This window comes from Scyliorhinus canicula, chromosome 3 (genome assembly GCF_902713615.1).
Source record: "Scyliorhinus canicula chromosome 3, sScyCan1.1, whole genome shotgun sequence".
Taxonomy (NCBI): domain Eukaryota; kingdom Metazoa; phylum Chordata; class Chondrichthyes; order Carcharhiniformes; family Scyliorhinidae; genus Scyliorhinus; species Scyliorhinus canicula.
The window spans coordinates 204,117,138-204,131,781 of NC_052148.1; the positions used below are offsets into that span (position 1 = coordinate 204,117,138).

At 50.4% G+C, this 14,644-nt stretch overlaps 1 protein-coding gene across 1 annotated transcript in view; it reads right to left on the reverse strand.

Moving 5' to 3' along the window:
- Positions 1-356: 356 nt before the first annotated feature.
- The window catches only part of dchs2 (dachsous cadherin-related 2), a 191,856-nt gene continuing 177,568 nt past the window's right edge, over positions 357-14,644 (reverse strand). The window contains exon 21 of the mRNA XM_038792979.1: positions 357-3,519. Coding sequence (XP_038648907.1) covers positions 998-3,519 — 2,522 coding nt within the window. The 3' untranslated portion in view covers positions 357-997. The remainder of the gene's footprint in view (positions 3,520-14,644) is intronic.

The following is a 14,644-nucleotide window of genomic DNA, read 5'->3' on the forward strand; positions in this document are numbered from 1 at the left end:
CCTTACTCTCTTTCTTTCTCTCTTCCTCCTTTCTCTGCCAGATTGGCGCACCGGCAATGCCACCTGGTCCATGTGTGGCAGTTTGTGCGATGTCTTGTGACTCAACCAGTGTCAGGTTGGCACTGAAGGCATGTTCCCAGGGGCATCGACAAGGTTGGGAGGTGAGGGGGCAGAAAATTGCAGTGGTGGGGGGAGGGAGAGATTGGGACTGCCGATCAAAATGGTGCCCCGATCTGAGAGCATCTATAATGTATACATTATAATGAAGCAAGTCACATAAATACACTCGTAGTCATTTATGAAAACCGTGTGACCAGTTTTATAGTACTGGAATTGCAATTCATTTGTATTCCTTATTGGCTTCCTGACAAACTTGATACAACAGTTAAAGCAGAAGAGCAAATAGAATAGTTACGTGAATAAAATTACTTCACAATTATTCATTTAATAATCGTCCCTCTAATTCAAACCCAATTTGAGTTAATTTTATTATTTTTGAAGTAGGTTTGACAATGCTTAATCTACAAAAAATTAATATGCTTACATTGACAGCTTCACATATCTATACTCAATTTGAAAGAATTTATATAATCACATCAGTCTAAAATGTTAACAATTCTATATCTGTGTTTCATTTTCTACTTTTTGCTTGTGTAAGGACTGCTTTAAGGTCAGGTAAATTCAGGTAACCCTGTGTCTAAAGCAATAGAAGCTGGCAGCACAGTAGCACAAGTGCCCCAGGTTCGATTCCCGATTCCCGGCTTGGGTCACTGTCTGTGCGGAGTCTGCATGTTCTTCCCGTGTCTGTGTGGGTTTCCTCCGGGTGCTCTGGTTTCCTCCCACAAGTCCCGAAAGATGTGTTATTAGGTCATTTAGACATTCTGAATTCTCCCTGTGTACTTGAACAGGTGCCAGAATGTGGTGACTAGGGGCTTTTCACTGTAACTTCATTGCAGATTTAATATAAGCTTAATTGTGACAATAAAGATTATTATTATTATGAAGGAGTGTACATAGTTGGCACAGAAACAGATGAAGAGAAATCTGGTGTCATAGCTGAAGTAGTGTTGTATGTGTTATTGATAATAGATAAGTCTGAATATTTTGAGAATGATGGATTAAATCTTATGATTGGCATTTGTGGAGGGACAACCCTTATGCCTTGCTGTGCAACTGATGTTATCAATGGGGGTGGAATAATAGATTTTGATTCATTTTTTATGATATGCTTTTGTAGGTTTTCATCTTTCAGTTTTGCAATCTCAGTAAAGACAGAGGCAAAAGGTTGAAACCCAGGTTTCCAGGTAAGTATGTAATCACAACTGTAGCCATTTTGTATTTTGTCTTGTGTGGAGACAAGGGATGGAAGGGATCCTATCAATGAAGTCTGCCCATCCACTATGAATATGTGATCCTTAGCATTGTCTATCATGATAGTACTTTCCTCAATACTTGTATTCTGAATATTTTTTGAAAAGTAATCAATAAAATTCACATTGTAACTTTCCTCTCCCTGTATGTCCTTTAGGTGATAAATGCTATTTACACTTTCTCTATTGATGATTGCATCAGTGGCATTGTTTTTACATAACTGACAAGACAGATAGTCTGACTCTTTTTGGTTCCCCGAATCTGGAACCCTAGATGTCCAACCATGTCCACTTCTGCAAAACTGATTTGCACTGGCCATTACAATTTCTTCCCCTTCTGCTGAACCTCGTCCACTTGAATCTGAATGTCCGAAAGAATTAAATGACTTCTCCTTCATAGGAATATCCCATAAACTCAGTTTTTCCAGTGAATTATTAGGAGTCTTTCCAAGCTGATTATCATTGACATTCTGATGATCTAATGATACCACTGGATTGTTCAGATGGTTAATAATAGTAGATATTATTGGAAGTCTTGTATTCAGATTTCTTGTGCTTGAATTATTTTTACCTTTTCTTTTGTATCTACACACTAGGCCACCAAAGCACACAGAAAGGAACAAGAAAATGACAAATGAAATAGAGAGACTTAAAGTGAGGTGGTCAGTTGATTTAGCAACCAAGGCATCTAATGATCGAGAGATGTTAATGGCAACAGTACTAATAGTTGATTTGGATCCCAATAAAGGGCTACTGGCTTTAATCACTAACTCAATTATCTCTTCTCTCTTGTAATTGCCTTTCATCTTGTGAACAGAACCTGAAACATAAATAACTCCACTTGTTTGGTTCAGATAAAAGTAAGGAGAAGGCTGTAGAAATGAGAACAGCACAATTCCATCTATTCCTGCATCTTTATCTACAGCAGTCACTTGTCCAGCTTTTTGACCTACCTCCACATGCTCAGGGAGAGTGAAATAGTACCATTCTTGGGTAAAAGTAGGCTCATATTCATCAATACCTTGAATGTCCACTTGAATTGTTCCAGTTGCTGTTGCATTACCCTTATCCTTTGCTTCAACTATAAATATGCATTTTTGTTGTTGTTCATAATCAATCACTTCTTTTGTGTAAATATCACCAGTAATTGGATCAATAATAAAATTATTCCAATTTGTATGTGTAGAATAATCAGTCAAAGACAATGTCAGAATAGAGTACGTCAAATAACCAAAGGGACCGTCATCATAATCGAATGCATGAACTGTACACACTGATGTGTAGATAGGCTCATTTTCACAGACTGTACAGTTCAGTGTAGGAAATGCAAAATAAGGAACATTATCATTGTCATCCAATACAATAATATAAAGGATTGAAATAGCCGTGTTTTGTTGAGTAATGCCACCATCAACTGCTTGGATAGTTAATGTGAATTTCGGTACGTCTTCATAGTCAAGAGGTAGCTTCAATTCCACAAAACCTGTTTTAGAATCCAATCCAAACTGTTCTTTCTCATTTCCAGATATTATACTGTATTTGATATCTGCATTTACTCCCTGATCATGATCATAGGCAGACACTTGAATAAGTTTATTTTTTACAGGGGTGCTTTCTAGAACTTCAATATGGTACTCCAAGCTGTTGAAAACTGGAGGATTATCATTGAAATCAAGCACGGTTATTGATATAATTGTGGTTGAATTAAGTGGTGGGGTTCCTCGATCAGATGCACACACAACTAAACTATAGTTATTCATAAATTCTCTGTCTACTGCATTTCTTAATACCAGTTTGCCTACCATACTATACTGATGCTCTGTTTGAATCACAGAGTTCTCAATGTGGAATCTGTTTTGTTCATTGCCTTCAATAATGGTGTAGTCAATGTCAGAATTCTCACGGGTCCAGTCTTGGTCTATTGCTGAAAATGACAACAGAGTTATTCCAGATGCTGCCTCTTCATTAACACTGATATTATAAACTGCTTGTGTGAATTGAGGAGCATTATTATTGACATCCTGAATTTGTATTTCCACTAATGTAATGCTTGTCAATGCAGGATTACCACCATCCTTGCCTTCTACCAATAGCTGCACCGCAGATTTGTAAGTTGTATAGTGAACTGTCTTCCTGGTAAATATTGCACCTAAAATCCAAAAAGAAAAGCAAAGTTAACACCCAGAGCAACGCAATGGAGCCCTCGTTAAATGTACAGATCAGACCTGCTAATGCCACAGGGACCGCATCTTCAATTTTAGTTAGTGACATGATCAAGTGAACAGTCCCTGTTTCCCCATCAGGTCAAACGTGTCATGAGTTGGGTCTTGGGCCAGAAAAGGCGTAGGTCGATAAGTTTTACTTTTTTAATATATATGTTTCCAGGTGGGCCAGGAAGGACAGTTCTCCTCTTCCGGAGCTTTTCAGCCTTCCTTCTGTTGGCTCCCACAGCCCCTCCAAGGCCCTCACCACTTCAACTGTGGCAGCCTTCTCCTGCGCTTCAGATGATTGCCAACACTGGGTTCCTGATTGAACTTGGCCCTTGATGATACAACTGTGTGTGTGAGGGTGTCCAGAGGGGCGGCCTAGGTGGGCTCCCAGATAGCCAGAGGCCTTCTGAGCATTTAAAGGACACATGTACCACTCAGCAGTGTGAGCACCCAGGAGCCTGTAAGTAGCACCAAAGGGGTACATTTAAAAGACATACTGCAGCAATGGCGGTCTGAACCAGGCCACCCCAATCCTGAGGGGCACCCACAGGCTTGGCACCAAGTCACTCCCCCCAGCACGGGCATCCATGCCCCAAGCAAGCCCGACAGTTTTCAACGGTTTGTTCAGTGTTTTTTAACATCCCACTCCCCCTCTGCAGCCCTGGTGCCAATCCACGTTTGTAAATATTTGTAGTAATTTTAACCCGCATGACTTCCACCTCAGAGGAGCGGAGCATTGCGGAAGGACAAAGCATACTGTGTCCAACCCACTAATCACATTTAAATCCATGCAAATACCTCTTTTGCATGTCCCCTCCAGCAAGGGACGCAAACCTTTTATTCGCCGTCAGGGAGGGACTCGGCACCGTGGCAGTGCCAGGGTGCCCAGGTGGCAGTGCAACGGGTTAGGGCCTGGGGAGCCATGCCCATGAAAGGAGGGAATGAAGGCTGTGGGATGCGGCAGGTATGAAGGGGCCTCTGGAAGTTTGGGGGGGGGGGTGAAGGGTGGGGTTCCTGGAAGGGTGGGTGCCCAAAAGTGGAGCGTGGGAAGGCCTGAAAAGGGGGGCACTCAACAACCCCATAGCTGGGTGTCATTACTTGTGGGGGTGTGGGGCAATGCCCAAGTGTGTTGGGGGGTGGCATTGCCCATGGGTGGGAGGTGAGACGGGGCACCCTTTCAAAACTGTGGCCCGATCAGTGAACAAGTTCAGCTCCCCAGTGATGAAAATCATTCTAAGTGTGGGCTTGACCGGAGAGAAACTCTCCAGGGCCCCTAAAAATGGCTAAGTGTGGTTAGGTCGCGGTGGGGAATTTGCCGACAGAGCCGACGGGAATCTCCCAGCAAAACCCGCCACAAATGACACTTAGAAAATTTTCCGGTGGATCACAGAACATAGAACGATACAGCGCAGTACAGGCCCTTCGGCCCACGATGTTGCACCGACATGAGAAATCAAAAACTAAAGGCCATCTATCCTACACTATGCCATTATCATCCATATGCTTATCCAATAAACTTTTAAATGCCCTCAATGTTGGCGAGTTCACTACTGTTGCAGGTAGGGCATTCCACGGCCTCACCACTCTTTGCGTAAAAAACCTACCTCTGACGTCTGTCCTATATCTATTACCCCTCAATTTAAGGCCATGTCCCCTCGTGCTAGCCACCTCCATCCACGGGAGAAGGCTCTCACTGTCCACCCTATCTAACCCTCTGATCATTTTGTATGCCTCTATTAAGTCACCTCTTAACCTTCTTCACTCTAACGAAAACAACCTCAAATCCATCAGCCTTTCCTCATAAGATTTTCCCTCCATACCAGGCAACAACCTGGTAAATCTCCTTTGCAACCGTTCCAAAGCTTCCACGTCCTTCCTATAATGAGGTGACCAGAACTGTACGCAATACTCCAAATGCGGCCGTACCAGAGTTTTGTACAGCTGCAACATGACCTCATGGCTCCGGAACTCAATCCCTCTACCAATAAAGGCCAACACACCATAGGCCTTCTTCACAATCCTATCAACCTGGGTGGCAACTTTCAGGGATCTATGTACATGGACACCGAGATCCCTCTGCTCATCCACACTGCTAAGAATTTTACCATTAGCCAAATATTCCGCATTCCTGTTATTCTTTCCAAAGTGAATCACCTCACACTTCTCTACATTAAACTCCATTTGCCACCTCTCAGCCCAGCTCTGCAGCTTATCTATGTCCCTCTGTAACCTGCAACATCCTTCCACACTGTCTACAACTCCACCGACTTTAGTGTCGTCTGCAAATTTACTCACCCAACCTTCTGTGCCCCCCTCTAGGTCATTTTAAAAATGAAGGGCACAATCTACGTGAATGGGAATAGAGTCCCATAGCGTGTAAGATTAGCCGGTTGTTTTGCGGCGCTTGGAGCGCGGAGAAACTTACTATCAAAAGGCCATTTGGATAGATAAGGGCCAAAGTGGGGAACGTACGGCCAAGATTGCACTTAGTCCCGTTTTCTGTATTGAGGAGCTCCACTAGTCGGAAATCCTCAGTGCAGGGAGAGACGGCACTTTTAAATCGCATGCCGATCTCTCGACCACCAAACCCGACCCCCCCCCCCCCCCCCACAAGCCCCAACTCTTCGACAAGGGCGTCCTCAGCACCCCCACACCCATGCAGGGCACCCTCGGGCCCAATCCCCGTCATGCAAATAATTGCCAGCCTGGCATCGGCCGGTTGGGTGTGGGCCCCCATGGGGGCTGGAAGGGGCTCTGCTGGGGATGAGGGAGCGTGATGGGGGCATGGAATGACCGTGTCCTCCATACTAACCCCTGGACCGTGTGTTCCCGGGTGTCCAAAGATGTGATGGTTCGATGGATTGGCCATGTTAAATTGTCCCTTAGTGTCCAAAAGGTGAGGTGGGATATTGGGATAGGGTGGAGGTGTGGGCTTGAGTGGGGTGCTCTTTCTAAGGGCCGGTGCAGACTCAATGGGCTGAATTGCCTCGTTCTGCACTGTAAATTCTATGATTCCCGGTCTAAGGGGAACCCTGGTCCCTGCTTGTTTGCCCAGTGACCACCCACAACTCCTACTGACTGCGGAGGTCTATGACCTTGCGGCTGAAGACTATTGCTAATTGGCAATCGTGGTTAAGTGAGCACTTCACGCATCCCAAGTGGATATGTGTGGGTGGGCATGCAATGTTGCATGTGGGTATCATTGTCTAGCATCCCAATCATGCCTTGATGCATGCACACTGTGCTTCACCATTGCAGGAGACAGCATGACAGATGCAACGGCGAACCTTTGATCACACAGAGAATGGGTCCCAACCCTGGGCATATGTCTGCGGCCAGCTGTGCTTGGGCAGGACATGTCGGGTGGGGTGCGCAGGGGACGGGCATGGCTGGGATATGGGATTGGTGGTCGACTTGCATGGTGGAACAAAGAGCCAGAGTCATCATACTGGTAGTGGTGAGGGTATTTTACTGTTCCTCGTACAAGTGTACACCACGGTCCCATTCTCCCGATGGTGCCGCCCCCCAACACCCCCTCCCCCCAACCCCAAGCACACTCCCCTCCTTACCCCCAAACTACCCCTGCCATCCCCAGTGACCTCTCAGTGATTCGCAGCCTGCTTGGCCTTCCTTGCTCTAGCGCTACGTCTAGGTGTATCATCAAGATGCACATCCGGGGAAGTCAGAAACGGACTTTCGAACACGGCTTCGAAAGCTGGTTGAGCATAGCAAGTTCGGTCCATCCCTTTCTGAAATGTTATGTGACCATCTGGTGTACAGGATAAACAATGTGGCAACTCAGCAGAAGTTGTTGGCAGAACCAACACTGGACTTGAAAAGAGTCATCAGGATAGCCCTGTCGAGTGAGAATATTGAGAACAGGGATCAAAACACCAGGAAACACTGTGACTCCGGTTACCCAAGGGAAGCAGTCAGTCAGATTGCCGCTGATAGTGGTACAGGGGTCAGGACCCAATCTATTAGGCTGTGGTTGGCTGCGAACACTTTGTCTGGACTGGCAGCAGATTTTCCGGATGGGCATCGTCAGCCTGTACAAAGTCCTCAGGAACTATCAGTAAGTATTTCAGGAGGGCCTGGGTAAAATAAAAGGGACCAAGGCAAGAATTTACTTTGACCCGGAGGCCCAGCCCAAATACTTCAGAGCCCAGCCCCTAGCCCCACCTCCATCGCCCCAAGGATTCAATTGGACCGTATGATGGAATGGCATGCAGGGATCACCCAGATGGACGGTGGAATGTGCTACCGTGGGCAGGAGTCAGATGTCATCAAACGATGTGGAGCATCAAAGCTCATCCCAGAGTGGGTTTGATGCACAATCAATTACACAAAGACGAGAGTTGGATGCAATCGAGGCTTTATTACACTAAGGTGTGTGGCCTCCTACAGCAGCTGGCGAAGTGGCTGCTGTACTGCGAGCACACATATTTATACTCCGCCTACTGGGCGGATCCAGCAGGCAGGGAACTACCCCGTACCTGTAGTACAGGCCCTTACCACAAAACACCTACATCCTCTGTATACAATATATACATCAGTGGTGACTACCACATTCACCCCCTGTTAAAAATGAGTCCGGCGAGGGTGGTGGAGAACTATATACAGGTAGACTTTTCAAAGTACAGAGAGCAAAAAAAGTGAGTCGAGCGGGGTGGAGGGGAAAATTATATACAGAGGGATGATGTTTTAAAAGTCCAGGTCATGTTACAGATTCAGTCGGTCTGGAGCCTTGATCTGCCCTTGGGAGCGCCGCAGTGCTGGCGGTGATTCCGGTGTCCGTTTGGTCTTCGGTGACTCCGGGAGCATGTCGAAATCCTCTTCATCCTCGGGAGTGAGCAAGGGGAGGATGGATTGTCCCGGAGCGGGGGCTGCGGTGGGGTGTGCCTGAGGAGGGGAGGCTGGTGCCGGGTCAGAGGGGGGGTATGTGGGGAACCAGTTGGTTCCAGGTCCCTGAGGGAGACAGTATCTTGGCCGCCGTCAGGGTACGTACTGTGGGTTGGCGTGAAGTAGCTGTACCCTCTCAACCAACGGGTCCGCCTTGTGCAATCGTACATGTTTACGGAGGAGTACGGGTCCTGGAGCTGCGAGCCAAGTCGGGAGCGACACCCTGGAGGTGGACTTCCTGGGGAAGGCAAAGAGACATTCATGGGGTGTTTCATTAGTCGCGGTGCACAGGAGCGACCGAATGGAGTGCAGGGCGTCGGGAAGGACCTCCTGCCAGCGGGAGGCAGGGAGATTTCTGGACCGTAGGGCCAGCTGGACGGCCCTCCACACCGTCCCATTCTCCCTCTCCACCTGTCCGTTTCCCCGGGGGTTATAGCTGGTCATCTTGCTCGAGGCAATGCCCCTGTTGAGCAGGAACTGACGCAGCTCATTGCTCGTAAATGAGGATCCCCTGTAGCTGTGGACGTAGGCGGGGAAGCCAAACAGAGCAAAGATGGTGTTGAGGGCTTTGATGGCGGTGGCAGACATTGTGTCGGGGCATGGGATGGCGAAGGAGAATCTGGAATGCTCATCAACCACACTGAGGAAGTACGTGTTAGGGTCAATGGAGGGGAGGGGCCCTTTGAAGTCCATGCTGAGGCGTTCAAAGGGGCGGGAGGCCTTCACCAGTTGCGCATGGGCTGGCCGGTAGAAGTGCAGTTTGCAGTCCGCGCAGACCTGGCAGTCTCTGGTGATAGCCCTAACTTCCTCGATGGAATAGGGCAGATTGCGAGCCTTGATGAAATGGTAAAAACGTGTGGCCCCCGGGTGACAGAGGTTGTCATGCAGAGTCCGGAGTCGGTCCACTTGTGCGCTGGCACATGTACCTCGGGATAGGGCATCGGGGGGGCTCGTTGCGCTTACCGGGGCGATACGAAATCTCGTAGTTGTAGGTGGAGAGCTCGATCCTCCACCTCAAGATTTTATCGTTTTTGATCTTGCCCCACTGTGTGTTGTTGAACATGAGGGCTACCGACCGTTGGTCTGTGAGGAGAGTGAATCTCCTGCCGGCCAGGTAATGCCTCCAATGCCGCACAGCTTCAACGATGGCTTGGGCCTCTTTTTCGACGGAGGAATGCTGAATTTCGGAGACGTGTAGGGTTCGTGAGAAAAATGCCACGGGCCTTCCTGCCGGTTGAGGGTGGCGGCTAGAGCGACGTCTGATGTGTCGCTCTCGACACGGCCTTGGCGACGTCGGTCTTAATACGGTTGAAGGCCTGGTGAACCTCGGCCGTCAGGGGAAACAGAGTGGATGCATAGTTTGGGACCCACTGGGCGTAATAAGAGAAGAACCCCAGGCATCGTTTGAGGGCCTTGGGGCAGTGGGGAAGGAGGACTTCCATGAGGGGGCGCATGCGGTCGGGATCGGGCCCCAGAAGTCCGTTCTGCATCACACAGCCGAGGATGGCTAAGCAGTTCGTGCTGAACACGCACTTCTCCTTGTTATAAGTTAGGTTGAGGAGAGTGGCCGTGTGGAGAAATTTGGCAACATTGGCGCCATGGTCCTGCTGATCATGGCCGCAGATGGTGACATTGTCCAGGTACGGGAAGGTGGCCCACAGTCCGTACCGGTCAACCATTCGGTCCATTTCCCGTTGGAAAATCGAGACCCCATTGGTGATGCCAAATGGAACCCTGAGAAAGTGGTAAAGGTGGCCATCTGCTTCGAAGGCAGTGTATGGGCGGTCCGCCTTACGGATGGGGAGCTGGTGGTGGGCGGATTTCAGGTCCACAGTTGAGAAGACCCGGTACTGTGCAATCTGATTGACCTTATCAGAGGGGATACGTGCCGAGCCGTGTGTACCTGTTGATGGTCTGGCTGTGGTCCACGACCATCCTGTGTTTCTCCCCAGTTTTCACCACTACCACTTGGGCTCTCCAGGGGTTGTTGCTGGCCTCAATGATGCCTTCCCGAAGCAGTCACTGGACTTCGGATCTGATGAAGGTCCTGTCCTGGGCATGTCCCGTCTGCTCCTGGTGGCGACGGGTTTGCAATTCGGGGCGAGGTTTGCCAGGTAATGCCTCCAACCTGGGGTCGCGAGGCCGGACATAGTAAGGGGTGGTAGGGGACCGCCGAATTTCAGTGTTAGTCTCTGGAGGTTGCACTGGAAGTCCAGGCTGAGTAGCAGGGCAGCGCAGAGGTTGGGGAGGACGTAGAGGCGGAAGCCGCTGAACTCCACGCCCTGGACAGTGAGAGTGGCGATGCAGTACCCCTGGATCGCCACGGAGTGGGACCCGGAGGCCAGGGAGATTTTCTGTTTGGCGGGGTGTACCGCGAGGGAGCAGCGCCTTACCGTATCGGGATGAATTAAGCTCTCGGTGCTCCCAGAGTCCAGCAGACTGGAGATCTCGTGCCCATCGATTTTCACGTTGGCGGAAGCAGTTGACAGGTTGTGTGGGCGAGACTGGTCAATCGTGACTGATGCGAGACGCGGCTGGTCGTCGATGGTGGCAGGCGATGAGCTGCCCGGGGGGGGGGCATGGGTCCTGGTGAGATGGCGGTGCCCACAGGCCGCACATGTCGTGGGGAAGACAAGATGGTGGCGCACGATGATCCTGGGGAGAACAAGATGGCGGCGCCCACAGGCCACATGTGGTCGCACATCGAGGAAATCGGAACAATAGCGGCGACTGCGCGGGCCTGGCACACTGCAGCAAACTGGCCCTTTATGCCGCAGGCCTTGCAAAGGGCGCTCTGGGACGGGCTGTCGGGGGTGTTTAGGCTGCCCACAGAAGTAACATTTGGGACCCCCGGGGTTGGTTGGCTGCCGCGCGGCACAGGCCGTTGGCGTTGGCTGGGGGGTCGCTGGTGAGGTCCATGATGCGCAGGAGGGGTGGGCCGCGCGGCTGGGGGCCTAAGCCTGGATGTTGAGTGAAACGACCGTAAGCGAGAGCGCTAGCTTTTTTGTCTCCGCGAGGTTGAGCGTGGCCCCTTCTAAGAGGCGCTGTCGGATGTAATTGGACCCTATCCCTGTGACAAAAGCGTCTCTCGTGAGCAAGTTCGAGTATTCCGTGGCCGAGACGGCCTGACAGTCACAGTCTCTAACTCCGGGAATCAGGGCACGCCAGAAATCTTCCACTGACTCACCAGGAAGCTGATGACGACTGGAGAGGATGTGCCTGGCGTAGAACGTGTTAGTCCGCTGAGCGTAGTTTTCCTTCAGTAGTGCCATGGCATCCGCGTAGGTCGGCGCGTCCTGGATAAGTGGAAAAACGTTGGAACTCAGCCGCATGTAGAGGATCTAAATCTGCTGAGCTTTTGTCTGATTGCGGATCCAGCTGCAGGCGATCCGGCTTGATGCGGAGGTCCATCGTCTGAAAACTTAGTGTAATAAATTGATGCATGATCAATTACACAAAGACCAGAGTTGAATGCAATCGAGGCTTTATTACACTAAGATGTGTGGCCTCCTACAGCAGCTGGCGAAGTGGCTGCTGTACTGGGAGCACACATATTTATACTCCGCCTACTGGGCGGAGCCAGCAGGCAGGGAGCTACCCCGTACCTGTAGTACAGGGCCTTACTACAAAACACCTACACCGACATCCTCTATATACAATATATACATCAGTGGTGACTACCACAGGGTTGTCATCATCATCCTCCATCCCAGGGGCCAAAGCGGCAGTTACTGCCAACCCAGGATCCGCAACCCGTAATGAAGCAGGTAGGAACTGCAGAGGGGGTTGCAAGGGGAGGGGCATGGTTAAGCAGGGAGAGTGTTCATGGGAGGGGGTTGGGATGGGTTGTCCTTGCTGCAACCAGGCTATCTAGCCAGTGAACGTGGAGGCGATTAGAGCGTCCCGTGCACAGCGGCCCAGGCACGGTGTGGCTTCCCGTGCCTTCCCATCCCTTGCCCACCCACACCTCCCCTGCGTCATCCTCATCGGAAGAGGACTGGCGCTCATCCCCCTCCTCCAGCACATCACCTCTTTGCTAAGCGATGTTCTGGAGTCCACAGCAGACCACCATGATGTGGGAGAGCCTCCTCACACTATACTGGAGGTACATGAACCGAATCTTCAGGATGCTGAAGCACCGCTCAATCACACCCCTGGTCATTGCATGGGTGCGTTGGTCTGTGGCCTCCAGATGGGCTTTATCAGCCACTGCCGTAGTGAATAACTTTTGTCACCCAGGGACCAACCCCTCAACCGATGAAGGGGGTGCTTCAAAGAGGTCAAGAACCTTCATGCGTGCCAGGATGAAGGCGCTGTGCACACTGCCCGGGTATCGGGCGCAGACGGGCATGACGCCCAGCTCATGGTCACAAACCAGCTGTATGTTCATCGAGTAGAATCCCTTTCGGTTTATGAAGACCGGCCTGTCATGGGCCGGTGCTCGCAGGGCGGCATGCATCCCGTCGATCACCACCTGGACCTGGGGCATCTCAACAATGATGCCGAACCCCGCTGCCCAGGCATCCTGGTGGGCACGATCACATTGAATTTGATATATTGTGGCAACAAGGCATAGAGGGCCTCCAACGCTGTAAATGCACCAAGCTCTGCGAGATTCTGGACAGGTCCCCACTCGGTGTCAGATAGGACCCCACTGCGTAATGGTTCAGTGCGACCGTCACCTTGACGGCCACCGGGAGCGGGTGTCCTCTCCCATTCCCCCCCCCCCCCCCCCCCCCCCCCCGCCCCTGCCAGATGTGCCATTATCTGGCAGAATGTCTCACTATCCCCCTATACTGTGGGGGCCTTTGGCCCTGGTGCCCATCCCTGCTGCCAGGTGTCCCGTTGGCTGGCGCTACCCATGCCAGTGGTACGTTCAGTGGCCCCTGTCCGGCGCCCTCCTGCAGGGTTATTTTGGCCGCTGCTCTTAGGTGGATTGCGCGCTGCCTCTCCGGTAGGAGGTGGCCGGTTGGAAAGGTGAGGGGTTGAGATGGGGGCACCCTACGGCCGGTGGCATTCTGCATGATCAGGGGTCACGGTGGATGGTCAGTGGGGTGCACAGCAAGATGGTTGCCTTGCAGGCCGAGGCAATGGTGATCCGTGCCTGGACGCCCGGTCCCATCGGGGGTCATCCTGACCCCACGGCCCATCCCTGCTGCCCTTCCTCGGTCCTGGCGGAGGTCACCCCCACCAGCTAGCCCAGCCAGCTCCCACGGTCTTGCTTCTGCATGTCCTACCGGGTCAAGCCCGCTAATAATATGCAAACGGCGTTTACAGTAGGTGCGGAGTAGAATGCATTGATGCTGCTGTCAAGGCACTGGAGCATAGCAATCTGGCGTGTGCCCAGTGCCCGCCACAATATTGGCTGATTCTCTGCCCAATCGCCTTTCCAGATTTTGGCATCGGCCAACGGAGAATCCCGCTGATTATCTCTGGAATCAATCAAGTGGACCTTCTCTGAACTACCTCCAATGCCGCTACATCTTTCCTCAAATAAGGGGATCAAAACTGTACACAATACTCCAGGTGTAGTCTTACCAATGCCTTGTAAAGTTGCAACAACACTTCCTTACCTCTATACTCAATTCCTTTAGCTATAAATGCCAACATTGTATTCACTTTCTTTAGTTTTCTGTGACTCCTGCATGAGGGCACCCAGAACCCTCTGCACCAGAGCACCCCAAAGTCTCCCCCCATTTAGATAATAAGATGCCTTTCCATTTTTCTGACCAAAATGCATGACCTCACACTTGTCCACGTTAAACTCCATCTGCCACATTTTGGCCCACTCTCCTAACCTATCAATATCGTCATTGCAATTTACTGTCCCACCTATTTTTGTGTTGTCTGCAAATTTAGCTATAGAACCTTCTATCCCTCTACCCAAGCCGTTAATGTAGATTGTAAATAACTGGGGCCCTAGGACTGAACTCTGTGGCACCCCACTAGTTACATCTTGCCAACCCGAAAAAGATCCATTTATCCTGGCTCTCTGTCTTCTGTCCGTCAGCCAGTCTTCTATCCAAGCTAATAAATTACCCCTTATCTTGTGAATTAACCTTCTGTGAGGTACCTGAAAAACACTGCCACTGCTGTTTGCCCCCGGGTGCTTACCCCACCCTTCCCCATCATAAATCACATGTTTAGGCAGCATGGTGGCTC